Source organism: Apteryx mantelli, chromosome 3, assembly GCF_036417845.1.
Source record: "Apteryx mantelli isolate bAptMan1 chromosome 3, bAptMan1.hap1, whole genome shotgun sequence".
NCBI classification, from domain to species: Eukaryota; Metazoa; Chordata; class Aves; order Apterygiformes; family Apterygidae; genus Apteryx; species Apteryx mantelli.
Window position 1 is genome coordinate 57,560,162 of NC_089980.1, and position 19,605 is coordinate 57,579,766.

The window sequence follows — 19,605 nt, forward strand, 5'->3', positions numbered from 1 at the left end:
GGCGAAGTAAGCAACAGCTAACAGCAGCTTTATCCCGTTCACTATGCTTTTAAAACTACAATGCTTTATCCCCATTGGATTCTGCAACAAGAGAAATGCTGCTTAGAAGTTAGCCAGCTGAATCACCACTCCCCACATACATATAGACACACCTTTTTGAGTAATGAACGAAAAATCTAGCCTGAAAAACCTATGTATACATATGTTCAGTAAAAACACACGAGCCCAGATATATCAGGAAGTCTAGCTAATGCTTCTGTGTCTCCTAACGACAACAGAAGGCAAAAGTCCAACAGATTATGAAAGCTTATAGTTGCTTGCTACAATGGTAACATTGTACATTTACATACAAACCAAAGTTAATTGCTGTGATAGAGAAGAATTTACTTTTGCAAAGGATACAAATTCACCTGAAATAGAAGTTATGGTCAGGCTTGAAAAGTGTTCTTTCAACATTTATTTATTAACACATTAATATTCCCGCCACAAATTAGGTATGTACAAGAGAAGTATACGAAAAAGGAATTCCTCACAGAAAATACAAGTTATAATAAAGCATATTTGGAAACCAAAGATACACAAATTCACTTAAGTGGTAATACTAGCTTTCATATTTCTCCGTTCCTTTTTTTTCCTCCTAAATTTCTGCATCTTTTACTCCTATCACAAGAAACATCAAGCACCTGGATCCAAACTTATCTTTGATTTTGTTCTTATCATCTATTTCTTTGCTTGACCTTTGTAGATATATACATCTTCATCCAACGAACCTCCTTTTGGGTGTCCATCCAAAAAGTGAAGAATTTTATGTAGCAGAGAAGAAAGAAATTGTGTTCCAGGGGCCAGCTATATTTATTAATGGTATAAGAAATATCCCTTTCCCATTCACAGATCTCCTTTCAAAGTTAATAATCTATCCATAGACAAATGAAAGGAGAAACAACTATTATCCTAAGCTTTAAGTTATCTTTTCCATTCCTTTGCAGCATGAATGAAAGAACTTTACCTCACTTGTCCTGAAAACTATTCGATAGTTGAACTGAGATCCTTCTTTCTCCTTTAAGTCTTCAACCTTCTCCCTTCGGATGCTGACTGCTACAGGTCCAAGATTTTCATCTATTCCAAAGTAGTTCTGATGCTCTTTTGCAAAACAGAAGGAATGAAGAGAAAAGAGAAGAATGAAGTATGTGTCTCATAGATGATGTTCATCAAAAAATTTTGCTGTGAGAAGGAAAGTATTAGTTGTATCTCCATGGATCACACAACAGCTTTTAAGCATTTGAATTAAGTTTGACTAAAAACCACAAATTCTCTAATTGAGCTATGAGTCTGTCAATACACTGGTTTGTGATCTTCTGTACTGCATAGCAAGTGTGGAAATCGCAAACTGCTAATTTTGATGAGATCAGGATGGTCAGTCATATCATATAACTCATAATAAACTGCAACTGCTTAAAAACTGCTACTATGCAATAATCATTTTTTTCTCTTATGCAGTGATGAACTAGTTCAGAGAAACTGTATCAAGCTGCAGTATTTAAGAGTCTTCAAATAAATAAGGTGTTGTGTAGGGTTAGCTTCTTTCATTTCATTCAGTTTATTCTTATTCTTACTCAAAACTTTAACATTTCATGCAGCAACTCAGTTTTGACAACTGAACTGAGGATAGAAACTTTTCAATCTATGATGAATTGTTAGGTTGGTCCTTGAGCCAACTGGCACAGTTTTGGGGGAGTGAAGCATTACCTACAGAAGAGGAAGATCAAGCAACCTGGACATACTCAAGCCCATGGGACCAGAAGGGATAAATCCAAGGGTGCTGAAAGGACTGGCCAATGTCATTGTAAGGCTACTCTTCGTCATCTTTGAAAGGTGCTAGTGAGTGGCAAATGTTTCTAATGACTGGAAAAAAGGCAAATATTGTATCCATCTTTAAAAAGGTCAAGAAAAAGAATCTGTGAAGCTACAGACCAGTCACCTTCATGCCCTAGTCCCCATGGAGATTAAGAAACAAATCCTCACGGAAGCCATTTCCAGGCACATGAAGGACAAAAAGTCGATTAGGAACAGCCTGCACAGATTTACCAAATGCAAATCATGCCTGACCAACCCAATTGCTTTCTATAAGGAGATGACTGGCTCATGGATGACGAGGGAGCAATGGATGTCGTCTACTTGTACTTTAGCAATGCCTTTGACACAGTCTCCCATAGTATCACTGTAGCTAAACTGAAAAGATATAGTTTGGACACACAGATTACAAGTCAGATATAAAGTGACTGGACAGCTGGCCTCAAAGGAGTGTGATCAGTAAAATGAATTCTCATTAGTGGCCAGTTACTAAAGGGTTCATCCAAAGTTGACAGTTGTGGTGGTACTGCTTAATATTGATCCAAACAATGGGGTGGAATGCACTCCCAGCACGTTCATTTAGAAGACAGAATTCTTGAGGGACTGCTGATACATTGGAGGGTACGGCTGCTGTTCAGAAGGACCTTGACAATTTGGAGAATGGAACTGACAGAAAACTCACAAATGTCAACAACAAAGTCCTGTATCTGGAACAGGACAAGCTCATATCAGCACAGGCTGGGGACCAACTGCCTCAGGACCAGTTCTGCAGTAAAGGACTGGGGCGCCCTTAGGGGCAGCAGGTGGCACAGAAGTCAGCACTGCACTCTGGCAGAGGTGAAGGCTTACCACATACTGGGCTGCGTCAGCAAGAGCGCAGCCCGAAGGCCGAGAGAAGAGATTATTCTCCTTCTCTGTTTGGCACTTGTGAGGCCACATATGGCCTCTAGACTCTAGACTTTTGATGCAAGTCTAGAAACGGTTATTCCACAGTTACTAGATTTGTCAGCTACAGCATTACTACACAGAAAGATTCAAGTTTGGTAGACTTCTGACTTTGATAGACATGAGAGATACAAAGCCAAAGAAGTTACTAATGTATATTAAAAATACACTTGGTGAACCAGTTTCAAGAATGGGATTCAAGAAGCTGAAGTAAATTAAAAAAACTGGCTACATGGCTACAGATATTCCAGGATTTAAGGAAAAGATTTTTAATTCAAGGCACTTTTTTAAACTGAATGTTAAAGTACAAAATCATTATGTTCATTTAGATGTATTTATGTTCATTTAAAAGTAGGAATCGGAGAGAAGAGGAAAATAAGCTATTTTCTAGCTCTTTAAAGACAGATCATAAAATATCCCTTATTTTTAACTTTTTAATTTTGAAGAATAATGGACAACTTTCCTTCCAATAAAAGGTCTTACTTATACTGGGCAAACCTCATATTTGTAAGATTAAATCTGCAAGGAAAAGAGGCTGTCTCAAAGCTGCAGAATACAAAACTGAGTTAATATTGTGAGCCTGCTAATCCTGTAAAGTTCTTTCCAAGACATTTCTTCAGTTTCATATCAGCGGATAGATACAGTAACATATTAACAAGTGGTTGCAAGCATCCCACAAATAAAATGCATGGTATTAACAGTCAGTCTTGGGTATTATGAGGATAATTGCAAAAAGGCAATAGACAATGATAATAAAAACTTGTTTCAATTATCCTTTTAAAAATTAAAATACCTTTTTTCCCCTCCCATCTTCTTTTATCCCACAAAAACATAGTTCAGGAGAGGACACTACTAATAAATCAAAACCATGAGATAAAATAAAACATTCTAGCTTTTGCAAACCTTAACTGAAAACTGAGAAGATATTTTCCATAAACATTAACATATTTTACATCAGTCATGTTGGATTTGATTTTAACAATAGTTACAAAGCTTATAAATATGCAGTAAAAAACTACAGCTCATTTCAGAAGACGCTGAATTCCAAATCTCTCATTTCTTGAAAGGGAAGGGAATAATTAGTGCTGCACATGCCAGGGTGTTTCTTCCATGCATCTTAAAACAGAAATAAAACTTGTACGTTGACAAGTGCCAATTATAAAACTGTGAACTAAATCAAATATGCAGAAAGTTATTTCTCTTTCACAGATATCTTGTTAAAGGCAAAGAAAATCAGTGGCATTGCATATGTCTTTATAAACAAGTGACTATTGTTTGCTAAATTTTTATTTCATCCTTCCACAATTATATTGCTAAATTCAACTGTGCTATTAAATCTACAATTCAATGAACAATCAGCTAGGAGATTTTACTGTCATGGAAGAGCATCAAGTAAGACTCAGTGTGCATATAAATGTCACTTTTTCTTATACAGGAGATCAGCACTGTAGCAAGACATTTTAGTGTCCAAGGCAAAATGCACGTTTTCTCTCCTGTACCTAAAATAAATTTTGCTTAGATGAGAGCCATGTTCAGTTGGAAGCAACCTGGAGATTCCCTGCATGCTTTATACTGCATGCTTTATTCCTTTTGGTAATAGATACTGAAAATGAACTATTTGGTTCCATCAACACATTTGCCTAACTTGCTGTTTCCCCTCATAAAAGCCATCCAATGCAGATTTCTCTCATGTAGCTTCTGTTACAGCTCTATAGGAAGACAACATGAAAAAGGGAATGTCTTGTATATCATTGTAAAGGTGAGAGTATTACTGAACATTATTTGTCACATATGATATTTACTCTTGCAGAATTCTACCTACAGAACAGTTGATAATGTAGACAATAACAGCTCAAATTTCCCAATATTTTACTATATGGGATAAAATTCAGATAATATTTCTTATGTTTCTAATACTATTTTAACATAAACATACCTTATTTCTAGTTAGAAGATCATATATATGTAACACCAGAACAGAAGTTCATTAAAACTAATTACATCTTTGTATCAGCATTCCAGAAAAGTCTTTAAGTTTGTTTATAGTATGCTAAAGTGGTTTTAAGTATTGCTTATGTTTTCTTTATCTCTCCTACAAGATTTTTTATCACAAAAAATGCTCAGCCCTTTTGGAACATGTAACTCATCTATTCTAAAAGCATTTCACAAAAAAGTTATCTTATATTTGGCTTAACCTTTGTCTTTGTCCATTTTTCTTCTCCTCCACTACCACCTTGTCCATTAACAACTTTCCTTTCATTTACATCAAAGCCAATCCTTTCTTCCCTCAGACCCTCAAAACATATGTCACCTCTGTGTCTCAAACTTCCCTTCATTCTCTTCCACCTGGACTCTGCCAACACCTCATCCTTTACAACTTATCTAGCTTAAGAACCATTTTGAATCTTCAAATTTACTGCCCTTCCTTGCATAACTATGGGTCTTTTTCTTCCTCCTCCATCACAAATGCAGATTCTTTCTTCCTTCCCTTTTAAATATACTGTTTTTACAACCTATTTATTCTAGGTTTCCACAGCATGGTGAAGACAAGCACTGTACTGGATCCTCTTTTGAGTCCCTTGCAAAGTGTCACAAGAGGAAGCAGTACAGTACAGTGCTTACTGCAGTATTTCCTGCTGTTCAGATATAGTTAGAAAGCAGAGAGGTGCGATCTGAGGAAGACTCAGGCAGGATCAAACAATCTTTTAAGGACAGAGCAAATTTCTTTTAATAACAGCAAAAGACTAAGCTGTAACTCATAATACAGAAAGGCTAGAGAGAAGTATTTTGGGGCTCTCCCCACCCACAAAAACAGAGATTACAGCCAGCCAAAGCAAATCACAAAATGTAAATTGCTTATCTAAATAATGATTCAAGGTAAGTTAGTTTACTCTGCTGAGAAGAGTACCCTGCACTCTGCAGTGTGAATATATCCTAAAATAACGTGCAAATGGCTTATAGGAGAATGACATAAAACAACCATCTTCAAGCTGAAAAAAAACAGGTATCATCAGAAGCTCTCTGCTTAAGGTGCTGACAGAAGTACATACATGTGTATACAGTATGAAAGGCCCCAAGAGACACTGGAAGACAGCAGAATCTGGAAGAAGGGGCTTAAAAGACTCAAAAAATAAAAGCTCCTCTTCTGGAGATATCTTTTAGGAAATACTGATATCCAGGCTGGGTATCAGTAATTACAATGCATTTACTGGATGCAAGTATCTTCCTTCTCCCCTGCCCTCCCAGAAAGTTTGGTACAGAGAAGTTAATTATTTTCTACATTAAACTACCCCATGTTTAGTGACTTTAGGGAGGCACTGCAGAGCTTTATAACCCACTGGTTGTTAAATCTTGCTCTTCCAGGGGGATATTAAGAGGCTTAACTTTCATAAAATGTTGCAAGAGCCTCAATAATACTTAAGTCTTTCTACAGAGAAGAAAAAAATCTTTAATAAGCAAGTTAATTCTAATGCATGCATATCTCAGAATAGTTGCATGAGAAAAATTTACCTTTTCCATAGAAGAACTTGCGGTAATAATATGCTCCAAGATCAATATGCTCTATGATGTAACGCTTCACTTTCTCTCTGTGAATTGACTGATTTTCTCTTGGTACTTCCAGTACTGAAACACCAGCATTTGTACAATGGGAACTTAAAGAAGACTCAAAAGAACAGCTTTCACCTGAAGAAAAAGATGCTGAATTTGCCCTAGAAAGTGCAATCCGTCTATCTCCTTCCCCACCAGTTTCATTCCTGAAGTAAGGGCAACTCAATACTAAATCATTGCTTTTCCCATCACCCTCATCAGCGTCTAAATTCTCTTTTGAATTGAGGTCCTCTTTGCTTCCCAAAGGAGATTCACAGTTTCCCATTTGGCCTGCTGGCATCTGAGTTTGTGATGCAGCTGAAGCCCCAGTGGTTATATTTTTTCTTTTTCCCACATTTACTCTGGTAGCCATTGCTTCATTTATGTTAAATAAAATGCTCTGAACATCATAATGTGCAAAACATTTCTGACAGTTCCAAGAACGAAAATTTCTGTCAAGCCTGTCATCCAGATCAGATGAAAACTTAAAAGTTTCATGCTCACTTTTAACTGTTCGCAATTTTCTAAATAGAGAAGTTTCTACTGTTTCTGATTTTAGTCTCCTCTTGAAAGATTTTTCCCTGTCTCGACCAATAAGCAGGGCACTATCCATATAATCCAAGCCAGAAATCCTGACAAATTCTCCCCTGGAAATCTGTGCGGCAGCATGAAGACTTGGAGAAACTGTAGGATCGCATTGGAAAAACTCAGAAAATCCAAATGGAGCAAGGGTTTTATGTTCAAAATTTTCCACTCGATATCCCCTTAGCATTGCAAAAAAATTCTCTCCAGACAAGCCCTGTCTATCAATTGAAGAAGTACTGCCATATTCCCTATGGAGGGCTGCTCCAGTATTTGGGTTAACAGCATTCTGATCTAACACATCTTCAGCATCAATATCACTTATTGTAACATCACTATTGCTCCTTTGCCTTATGGGATGAAGTCCTCTTTGAGGAGAACGAACAAAAAGATCTCCAATAGTGTATTTGCCCTCTGTGAATTCCAATTCTAGCTCTTCTTGCTGCTCATCACTTTGGTCATTTTGTCCATTTGGAAGTATTGATCCAACACTTTCGTAGCTGGTTTGAGGTCTACTTTCCCAAGCAGCTTTACTCAGCTCCTTGGAGCAATCCTTTTTAGGAGGCCACTCAGATACCCTTGCTCGAACACCCATTTTAGGCACAGCTGGTGTACCATTTATTTGATTATTTTCAGTTTTGCTAGGTGCATTTGAAGAAACAGGAGGACCCATGCTACCATTCAAAGCTTTAAGTTTTCTAGCAAAATAATCATCAGATTGCATGCTTCTTGAAGACTCCCTGAACTTCGAGGAAGATCTGCTAACTTTGTGCTTATCTTCTTGCGAAGGCCTTTGATCACTCATGTCCAGTCAGTGGGAGGGGAACTGCTAGTGTTACATAAATTACTGTTACTTTTGTTATTACATTGTCATTTATGGAGCAGTAAACTGTAATATAAAAGTGCAGTTACAGTCTTCCCAGAAGAGCAAGCAGAACCCTCAGTATACCATTTTTGTACAACTTCTGTTAGGAGAGCAATCTTAAAGCATTTCCTTCGGTTCAGAAGCATTTAGTTCAGCAGTAATCCAGACAAATTTCTTGTATCTGTTTATAAAAGAGAGAGAGAGAGAGAGAAAATGTATTAAAATGTTTATACTCAATAACAGTAAGCCTCCGATACCGATACAAAACAACACCCCATGAAACTGGAACCAATGAGACTTGCTTTCCGTGGTTTTGTATTCTTTGTCTCCTAAATCCCCACAAACACAATTATCCCAGTTTCCCCTATGATGCCTGCAGGCTGTGAGCAGTTTGGACCTACATACTTGCTCACGTGCCAGCCGGTGCCTGCACACTGAATGGCAGACCAGGTTCTGCCAGACAGAATATATAATCATCCAGTGCTCTCTGCCTTTCCTTCAATGGTGATAATAACTTAGGTGCCTATTCTCTATCTAGCCACCATTTTTTCCATAACATGAAAGAACTTTATTATCTCTAAGGCTTCTACATCTTTTTCAAGTTTGCTTGAAAATGGCTGATAAATGCAGCAGTGGGAGAAAGCAGATACCCTTATAGAAAACATAAGCAAAATATATGGAACAGATGGGTCATTAGACAAAGAAAAATGCCTTGCCCCATTTAAAAAGAACATTTTAGAGTGCAGTAATCTTTCCACTATGATTAATTCAGTGAATAAATGTATTTTTCACTTTTTCCAAAGAAAAATTTCTTTACATTTCATTACTTGGAGTGTAAACTATTATTTAGCTGGGGAAAACAGTTATGATTGTTTCTACTACATTATATTCCTTTGGTTGGAAATCTAGACAAATACCCACTCACAATGCTTGAGAACATGATTACTTTCATATGATTACTGTCTTCCACAAATTCAAAAAAAAAAAAAAAAAGTAGCCGTATTGATAAGTGTTAACTCACAAAACTGGAAATGCCTGAACATCAGAAAATTGAGTTGTTTTTAATGATCTTAAGCATGACCATGACTTGTGTTGTGAAGATGCACTTGCAGACAGAGCCAGAGCTTTATCCCATTGCATAAAACTAGATTAAAAATGAGACACAACTGTATCCTTATCAGCTTTTCTTCCTTGAGCAAAAACAGCAACATCATGATCTTTTAAGATGCTGCAAATAAGCATAATGTGCAGTTATGAAAGTTATAAGAAGCCAGGTCAAATTAGATTGAAATATGAATTCTCCCCCTATACCAGGGAAGATATCAGGTGGCAAGAGGAGCTCAGAAAATAACTGTTTTTTTTCCATACATTTAATGCTATAAAAATTCCCTTTCAAAAATAAAGGGGGTGGGAGGTGTCGAGAAAACAAAGGAGTAATTTAACTTAAAACTTCACACAGTATTTTATCTGCCTGTCAGCAAAAAATATGAATTTGAGGTGTGCTTGATACAGCAAACTTGAAGACTTTTCTACAGACACAGGTTAATGAACACAACTTAGAGAGTTATAGTATTGTCACGGTTGACATGGTTTCTGTGTCACTGTATTACCAAGAATGGATCACAGTACTGATAAAAGCATATCACCACATTTAATTTTCACTATATATGAATTCCCCAGAACTTCCATCTGACAGCCAATGCTGTCAATTAAAACAAAGGTGTTGGTTCCTTAAAATACCCCAAAAACTGTTTAAACAATTGATCTGTTCAAAAAAAATCTTTCAAAAGGAGCACGTAAGATTTTTAAACATGGACTTATGAAAACATAATACAAAAAAGGAAAACATCAGTCAATATGCCTAATATTTTGGGGGGCACTATTACTATAGAGTACTATTATAGAGATGAAATATAAAAAAACTTCTGTGGGCTATATATGAACATGAGCAACTGACAGTATAAAATGTGCTGGTTTTTTTTATATAGTCTCTGATTCTTCTTTACATAATAGCAATAATGTAAGAAAACTTTGCCACTGAAGAAAGGCTAAACTATTCCAAAAACATCTTTCTGATTTTGCAAGAATATAAAGCAGTAGTGAGGGCAAGAAAGGTCAATTTCACATATCTGGAAAGATATTTAACTGTTTATTGAAGATTAATTTGATTTTCTTTGAGGTTATGATGAATTACATCTTCTAGACTTCTTACTTATTCCTACACAAAAAACATTCATAGAAGTCATTACTCTACACAATTATTACTATTTTTTTAACATCAAAATTAATCTCTTACAAAATGAGGAAATGCACAGAAGGCCAGGAACAGCTACCCTGCAACAATTCCATTCTTTTCTTCCCTAGTGTTAACTGTTTGCCTGTCATAAGCATCTGTGCAGAAGTAGTGAACTGGATCAGAGATATAATCCAGGTTGAAATCAAATTGGGGATGAGGTGGTGCGAGTCAAGAGGGAAGGGCAACAAATGGACACCTCCCCCTTGTTTATTTGCAATCCAAATCCACAATATGGTTTGCCATTTAGCCTTACAAACACCTTTATTCGTGCAAGGCAGGAGACAGCCTGAAGGCCACAGGAAAGCAGGACTGCTTCTTTTGGAAGTGGTGTTAGTTTAAATACTTCATTAAACTAATGGTACAAGCATTTTCAAGCAGATGTACATTGCAAAAGGTAGTATTTAAAAGAATTATTTTATTTCACAATGTAAAAAGCAGTCAATACTACAGTTGGTGTGAAAGATGACCAAAGAAATGACTGGTATGGAACTGTAGATTGACATTATATTGGAAATACTAATATTTGAAGAAGTTGTGCAGTATATTTAAGTTATACTAGTAAATAGAGCATTGTGGTTTTTGATGTTAATTTTTAAAGTTCTGCAGTTGGCCTAACTGACAAAATATGCCTATTTTTAATATAAAATGTGCATGTTTTGTTACTGGCCGTTCCTGTAAATTCCTGTAACTCAGTAAAAGAGGGTGTTTTGGTTGACAGCTGACCTACGCTGATAAATAGCACTCTATTTTCCTGTATTTGTTGTTTTTCTTGAATAGTTTTTCTTTCTCTGTAATAAGAACTTAGCGACTTGCACACACCCACTTACAGATGATGGTGATACTCTTTGTTATACAAGGCTTTTGTTTGTTGAATTTAATGAACTATTACTTCCAGAAAGAATGCTGTCAATATAATCATGAATATCCTCCCCTTGAGACCTGTAAATCCTTTTGGTCAAGCTCTTCACTTCTCTCTTTTTCGTCTCATCCTAGCATTTAAGAATGGAATCACTGGCAGATATGGCCAAAAGATAAAAGCTGGATGCCTACCCTGCTGTTGTGCTCCTGCCAATCCTTCCCACTAAGGCTGCTGGATGTTATGCAAATAACTCAAGTTCCTTCCACACAGCTACAAAGACTTCCTTTGGAGCTCAATACAGCAGCTGGTTTGTTAGCCACAGTTACAGTTCTTTAACATGGAATGTTTCCAAGTTTCCTGGGGACCTGGACACATGCCCACAAATGTTCCTGTGCCAGTAGCAGAGCAATGAATAAGAACTGTACTACTGGACTATCCTGTCAAAAGAAGGCTGTTCGGTAACCCTGCCTCATGTCAGCCTTGATAGACGGAAATGAATTATTTAAGTCGTCTTTCTGCGATCATTTTGTTGATCAAGAAGCTGGAAATCTGCCCCTATTATTATGTAATGCTATCATCCTAAAAAGAATGTGTAATTTGGATGAAAGCATTCATCTCTGTACTATTTATCAAGATAACAATTTTATAAACCATGACTCTCAAGCTCTACTAATCTTAAAAAACGGGAAGTGCAATTTGACAAAATACAAGTATAGGCAGGAATAATACGCCAAAAGCTGAAGATCAGACATTTAATTTGCATTCAGCATTTTCTGTGCTGAAAGAGTTCTGGTTAGTTTCCACCCTTCAGAGAAACATGCTGGAAACCAGCAGCATTATGTACTTTGCCAGGATAGAAAAGCAGCAGTTACATAAGGGCTACGTTATGGGAAATCCAAAGTTTGCAAGAAAATTCTGCCTTCAGGTCCACGCTTTTAAGTGCAATGAAAAAGAACAGTGCAAAGTAGAAATGCACATAGTTTATAAATCACCTTTATTTTCAAATTTCCTTATCAGACAACCTATAGAGCAAATCTGATGCAGTATTTTAGTTCCTAAAACTAAGCTTTCCCCTTGGAAAAAAATAGGTAATTCTTGAATAAAAGGAAAATTATGGGGAAAATATACAATAATGTGGTTTTTATGCAAATTCAAAATTGATCTGTTTCATTTTGCTTGTTTTTAAAAACAGACCACATCAGTAAATATTTTTAGATTTAAGCATTTTTAGCATATCTGTTAATAGTATTTATTTCTTAAAGTTGCAGAGAATGTTTCTGAATTGGAGTCTTAAATCAAAGCTACCCCACTTTGAGGCAAAATGAGGGCTATGCCTGATCTTCAAACCATGCTACTTATTTGTGTGTGAAATTTTGATCACACCTAACTATGATATCACAGCCCTTTCTGTGACAGGTGATTATGAGGTCACACTGCAGAATTATTACCCTATACTGGAGTATGGAAAAGGAAAAATTAGGTCTTTCAGGATTTGTTTTCATGCAAAAGTCTTTAGAAAACCATGATATTTAAGCATAATTGTCTTTAAATAGAATATTTCTTTCAAAGTTTTCCATGAAACATAGTGAATGTCAAAGGATAACACTAACTATAATTGAGCCACTTATTCAGATTGCAGCTGTGCAAAATGGATTGAAAATAGTAACAATGAACAAATTATGAGTACAGTTTGTGAAAAAATGGTTCAAATTATTATACATCGAATTTACAATTAAAGCTATAAGTACTACAGTATAAATGGTTACTTCTCATATGCATATTTCAGACTTTTGATTAATATGCAGACACGGACGAAAGGCAGAAGACAGACAGGAAGCCCCTCATTTGACTAATGGGAATACCTATTAGCTGCTGCATAGTGAATATTTGTTACACACTTCCTCAGTTGTGCTCTGCTTCTTCACATTTATAGTCTTGGGTTGCAAGACAAATATAAGAGTAGAAAATGAAGAGAGCCCTCCGTTGAAATAATAAAATTTCATAAATGTACCTAAAGAACAGTCTACCAGCATTCTGTATTATACCACAGCTTAGATGATCTGGGAGGGAGGAGGGGGAAGAAACAGATATCTAAGAGTGATAACAGTCTATATGATTCTCAAAACTGGTGCAAGACCATTACAATTTTTACCAAAACAGTGGAATTACACTGGTTTGGAACAAGTGAAAGAGCTTGGGCGGGGGGGAAGGACACGCATTTTGTTTGTTCTTCCACTATGGTTCCCTTCTCTAACAAAGAAATAGCAGGCACATGTAGACATTGAGACAGAGATGCAACAGTTAATTTTGGAGCAATAGATCTTTAGAAAAAAACCTTGAATTCTGTAACTGCTCTGTACTCTTAACTGAAAGGTGCTTTAAGGAAACAAAGCACCTTCAGAAATCAGAACTATGCTTTCTTTCAGGCTTAAGAGAGAGGGTAGGATGAAAAGAATCTCGTCATCATCTTCTGGAATAATTGTTTAAAATTTAACAGTAAAAAAATCCAAACCCTTAAAAAAGTTAGACTTATGCTTGTCTTATGGACAAGATTTCTGTCTGTCATCTTTGATTTTCCAGAGAAAATAATTTATTAAACCATACCTTCCAAATACTAAACTCATTGTTATTATTTTTTCAAAATATCCTACCGCCACTTTTGAAACAGAACTAAAAACACGGTTACAAAATAAATTCTTTGTTTGGTATAACTCGTCATGTAAAATAATGCCTATCAAAGTTGTGTCACCTTCTCTTTAGCATATTTTCTATTACTTTCACTAAATTATCATCCTTAAATATTGTAGCTCAATTCATATTTTTTTAAATCAAAAATACAGTTGAAGTTTTTCATCAAGCAATTTGAATGATTTTTCAGGTAATACTGATGTTTTATCCAGAGCTATTAACCAGTATAATACTGCCACCTCTGTTTTTAAAATTTCAGTAACAGAAGGTGATTTCTCACTAGAAAAAGTTTAGAAAAATTTCCGATTCTGTTAGCATTGTATTTTCTTAGAATATTAATACCAATATTCTATTGTTCCATTAGCAAAAGTTTTGATACCTGGATAAATTAAGGCTAATTGAATTTCCAGACCAAACTGGATATCCTGCTATTCTCACAACTCTAATATAAACAATTTAATTATGCAGCCTATGCAGAGCTTAACTATAAAACTAGAACTGAAGTTGTCTTGCTCAGGTTGAACCATGCAAAGTAAAATCCCAATTCTGTTGAAATCAGTAGAAAAACTACCACTGACATACACACAGAGAGATCTTTCATTTGTACTCTTGTAATTTAGTTCAGCTATTTTTAACTGAATCTATGGAACTTAACAACAATACACTAATGCTTATAACACAATGCAGTTTATGAGGTAAAGGAGAAACATCTTAACATGAAATTCTCAGATCAAGGATTTTTTCCAGGAAAAGGTCGAAAAATCACCTGCAAGCACTGATCACTTATTTTGTCAGGAGAAAGACAAAACAAAACAGAAAAACCTAAACTCCTCTCAGATTATTGTTAACTAATGCCCTTTTCTTCAGCAGTCTGACTCTTTACTAATTGCAAATGAAGGCAATATGCCTGTCAGTCAAGTTCTTGTATCAGAGAGAATTTTAAATAAACAGAACCCACAAAAGTGGCTTTGTTGCCTTTCATTCTTTCCATTCATCAATCCAGGTGTCAAAGATCAAAATAAGAACAACAAAAATAAGAAACCTACTTATTTAGCATTAAATAATCTATTTTCTACAGTGAGACTAAGATGACATCCAGAACATAATTTATGCACATTATCTCTTCAGGACAGAAGTATGGCAGACTGGATGACTTAAAGCATTTAGATGTTCTTATCTCTGTGCCTGCGATATTTTGTTACAACTGTAACTTCCTTGTAAATATCTTTATCCTCAACTAATCATACAGAACTTTTATTCCAGTTTTATCTTTGAGAATGAAGAGCCTCTAATACAGAATGATATGGGTATGCCATCAAAAAGATATCCACAAAGAAATACCAATCAGCAGATAAACACAGGAAAATTTTTAATACTACTCTACATATTCAACACAGTTCAAGAGCTTACAAAGTATGGAGTCAAAAGCTGTTTGCAAGCTGTGAAAGGTGACAAAGCAACTCTCTGTAGAAGTGCCATGGACTTCACCTAGGCCACTGGAACCTATTCACTAAAGAAGTCAGGTCAGACGGAGCAGCACCAAATCGTCTTCTAGAACTTTCAGTCACAATACTGAAATAGTGCACTGAAGTAATTTCCACTCAAAAAATAAATAAGTAAATAAGGTCATTTTCCTTGTCCTCCTCAAGCAACTTGCATAACCTCAGAATCCTCAGCAAGAACAGTAGCGTTTACAAGCTCAGAAATTTTCATGTGTCCCCTGATTCTTAAACTGCTCCTTCCTGCTTGAATGCATGTATTCTCATTTAAATTGGATAATCTCCAAGGCAGGGGCTACTTCTTTGTCCTGTTTCAACAGGACCCCCATATGACAACTCCATTGTACAGGATGCTGAATACTATGATAATCCAGTTAGTAAACAACTGTACCAAGTCACTTCCAGAGGTAAGGCTTAGAAACATAAAGAGAGGATTTCTGCACCACGTATTCAACTCATTTGAGCACAAGGAAAAGGACTATCTTGTACTGATTCTAAGCAATCATATTTGCATAATCCAAAAGGAAAACCAGTAGTTCCTGAATAACCTGTCACATGAAGATGGAGTTTTGACAGACAACTGTATGGGTTGGGGTATCATTCAAAAGAAAGCTTCAGCATCTGTAGAATGACTAGCTGAAGACTACTTAGAGAGAACATTCATATTACATGCTACACGAGAAAGGAACGTACTACATCATATTGTATATCAAAACAAACATTTACTTTCAAGTTGTTAATGCATATTAACAAACACTAAAAATGCTAAAAGTTAATAATATAGTTCTTGTAAAATACTGGCAGAAACAAAATGCGATTCAGTGGGTTAGAAAAAATAATGGAGTATATTCTGTTATATAAAAACACTGAAAAGAATATATTCTACCTTCTCCCAGAGTTAGTCACACCAGAAATTATCATCTTTCTTATAATTCTAGCTTAGTGCACAGGACAGTTATTCCAAATCCAAGGGAAGACCACTCTGCTCAAGAGCAAGCACAGAGAAAACCTACCAAAAGTCCACAGAATATTAAGAAGGGTTCTGTCCAGTTTAATAAAAAAGAAAATGCATTTGCATCATTGTATGATTTCTAAAACTACTTATCACAGTAGTGCTGGGGGGGGTAGGGAGGAGGAAATAAGGATTATTTCATTTCTATTTTAGCTCTCCTCATGAGATGTCTGAAGACAGGACCAGAATCTGACAGAATATACAGAGAAGTTATATCTAGGTAAAACTGCCCACTCTTACATGCCCTATTTTCACAGGCCTGAGGAAGAAAACTTCAAGCAGATTGACAGGAGAGACTGAAAGGTCCTGAGAAAACTGGGAATGAAAGGAGGTTAATTTTGGCTGCTCGGGGTCTTCCTTCCTCGTAGACATAAAAGGAGAATGTATCAGAGTAGGAATAAGAATAGAGAAAGAAGAGAATACCAGTGCTGTTGCTAGGCTGGTGCAACTGCCAGTTTTGAAGTTAGGAAGGAATTTTTCTCGAAGACAAAAACAGCATATGATAGGATTTTCAGCTCTCCTCACAGCAATCTGGGGAATAGTTTTAGATTAGCACTGAGAAAAGATAATTACTGTACATTAATAAATCAAGTTAGTAATTCTAACACAACTTGCAGACAGCATTCCTTTTAGAGAGTCTCTAAGAGATTAGACGTCAAAGATAACCGCATGACCCTGTTAGCCTGAAGAAGGAAAAAGACACTGAGATACTGAAAACTGAAGTGCCCTTCACACATATCTTCATTTAATTAACAGGAAGTTTCAGTTGGAGAACTGAATTTTCTGGGCTGGCTGGATTTTCAGGGCTAAGGTGAGGTGGGGTAAAGAAAGAAGGCTATTTAACAGCATACTAATTTAATATTTTGAGGAAAAAGATTGGTCATTTTTTCTTTTCCCCATGCCCCCATATTAACACTATCAGTCGAGGCTTCACTTTTAAAATCCTTTCTTGAGTCTGCATGATATTCTCCTACCTGCTTAATTTTCATTGTTAGGACATGATCTAAAAGTGGTAAGTTATCATTCAGTACCTTTGAATGCAGAACAACATGATTCAGCCTAGCATGCCAAGCCTAAATCCGACTACCGTGGATTTTTAAAAGTGTAAAATATATCTGTGTATGTATGTGTATATATATATATATTTCTTATATAAATTAAGGCAATATGGCTGCTATGCTGCCCATAAAAAGCCTATTTTTAAAATGAGTTTTATTAAAGTCAGGCTATATTTTTCATTCTGCTTCTCCCACAAGTTACTGTTTCACACCATTATCCAGATGATCTTGATGGGAGAACAAGAGATCCTCTAAAGCAGGAAAGTTATTATCTGTATTTCCTTATCTTTACGTGGTTTACAACCAGCGTGACTGAAAAAGTCATTTCATATATGTCATGACCATATTTTCCCATTGTTTAGCTCAGAGTTTACAGATTTGACTTCAAATCAACTTAGTTGTAAGCCTTGTTTTGAAGTCCAAATGCACTTAGTGCTAAAAGACAGTCTGTATAAGAGAGAGTACAATGTATTGAATAAATGTATTGCAATTTTCTGTAAAGGTTCAAATTACGAAGGGACAGCTTAGGTTATTATCTGAAAAGAAAATAATGCATTTCTTCTGCAAAACCCTTTTGACATAGTACTTTTCCCACTGGATTTTGATTGGGAAAAAGCTTGCAATCTTCTCTGCTTACTGCACAATCTCTCCTCTTCCAACTCCTGAGTCCTTATTCAGCTTCAGTACAGCTACCAAATTTCTACCTCTGACTGTGAAATAATAGTCAAAATTTCTTTATCAGCCTTTCAGTAACAGCCATTTCTGCAGATACCCCAGAAGGATCCAATGCCAATAATTTTAATGTTTTTTTCAGAATAATCAAAAGGAATTGCATGCAATATATGACAGCCTTATACACACACATCCCACCTACTGTTAGTGAAAGCTAGCATAGATGTCATATTTTCTCTCCTTTCTTAAAGCATTTCAGTACTCAACAGCATGTAGCTAGGTTGATATTTAGTATCACAGCCACCTAAATTCATAGATATTGATGCCAATAAGAAACTTTGCTACTCAAGACTTAATTCCAGCTCTTTTCAAATTCAGGCAGACATGTCAATACTGGTTATATTCTCTTTTCTTACAACTATAACAAGTAGTTAAATTTCTCATTTTCATAATAAATCAATACTTTGCAGGACAATTTAAGTCTTTCCAACCACCTCAGCCTTCTAGTTGTTAAATCCCAAATACGGTGTATGCCATACCTGTAGGAGAAAGAAAAAAGAAAAGCTTCTACCTAGATGATATCAGAGTTCAGATTAATTTGAATCTTACTTCATTTTGCACTTCAGACAACTGCTGGGGAGTTACAAGTAAGATCAAACACCTTTGCAGTTGAAGCCCCTTTCTTTGGGGACTGACTGTTATGTACTGAAGAAAACTTCCACAGTGCTTCAGGTTCTCATTGCTCCCAGCTCTCTTCCTCACTGTTTTGCTATGTATTATTTCCTTCGTAGCAGGGGCAGCAAATGTAGGAATTTATAGGCCTATTTGCAATCCTACTTTCATCATCAACATAAAGACAGCACAAACTGAAATGCAGAAGGCTGACAGGCAGGCAAACATTCCTTTCTTTCAGCCCAAGTATTGGTTGGAATCCTTTGGAGGAGCAATGACAGTCACCGACAACTTCAGAGGAAGCAACACTAAACTGCCTCAGACAGAGGTGGTACAACTAGTTATCAGACTAGTTGTGTCTGATAACCAGTTGTGTGCTCTTCATTTGAATAAAGAAGGTACAATACACAATCCAAGTGACACAGGACTCTTGTTAGGAGATGACAGAGGCCTTTTCAGTTTTCAACAAGATGGAAAAAAAAGGATATACACTATTAGTATACTAGTCATTCCTTCATCATGAAGCAGAAGAAAAGTGAGGTAGTGGCAGCAGGAATCTATGTTCTACTTTTAACACTGTGCATGGTAGGACTTCAGAATTTCCCCTATGAATCTCAGTTATTTTATACTGGTGTGTTTCAAGTTACTTATCAGGGTGATAATACCTAGTCACCCCAGAATTAAGGAGGCAATTTCTGTAGTGACTTCTGTAAATAACATAGATAATAATATTTAAATATGTATAATGCTCCTATCACATCACATCTGTAGCAATTTGTTATATATTATGAGGGCAAAAATTCTTACACTGTTACTTCGAAATTTGAAGCAACTTTGACTTTCAGGGTCAATAATATGCAATAGTTCACGTTAGGCAATTGCACTTTTTATAGGTCTACTATAGTGATGCCCAAAATAAAGCTTTTTCATCTACTGTTAAAAAGATAAAATGATAAACCCAATAAACACCTGACGCTGCCTATTTCAAGAAGCAGGTTGCAGATTCTGACAGTTAAGA

General features: G+C 36.1%; 1 protein-coding gene across 5 annotated transcripts in view; it reads right to left on the reverse strand.

Moving 5' to 3' along the window:
- Window positions 1–19,605, reverse strand: part of SIPA1L2 (signal induced proliferation associated 1 like 2) — a 182,978-nt gene that overhangs the window by 103,323 nt on the left and 60,050 nt on the right. For all 5 annotated transcript variants that reach the window (XM_067293459.1, XM_067293458.1, XM_067293455.1 and 2 more), the window contains 2 exons: window positions 6,307–8,012; window positions 1,007–1,140 (listed from right to left, as the gene is read on the reverse strand). In XM_067293459.1, the coding sequence (XP_067149560.1) occupies window positions 1,007–1,140; window positions 6,307–7,771 (1,599 nt within the window). In that variant the 5' untranslated portion in view covers window positions 7,772–8,012. The remainder of the gene's footprint in view (window positions 1–1,006; window positions 1,141–6,306; window positions 8,013–19,605) is intronic.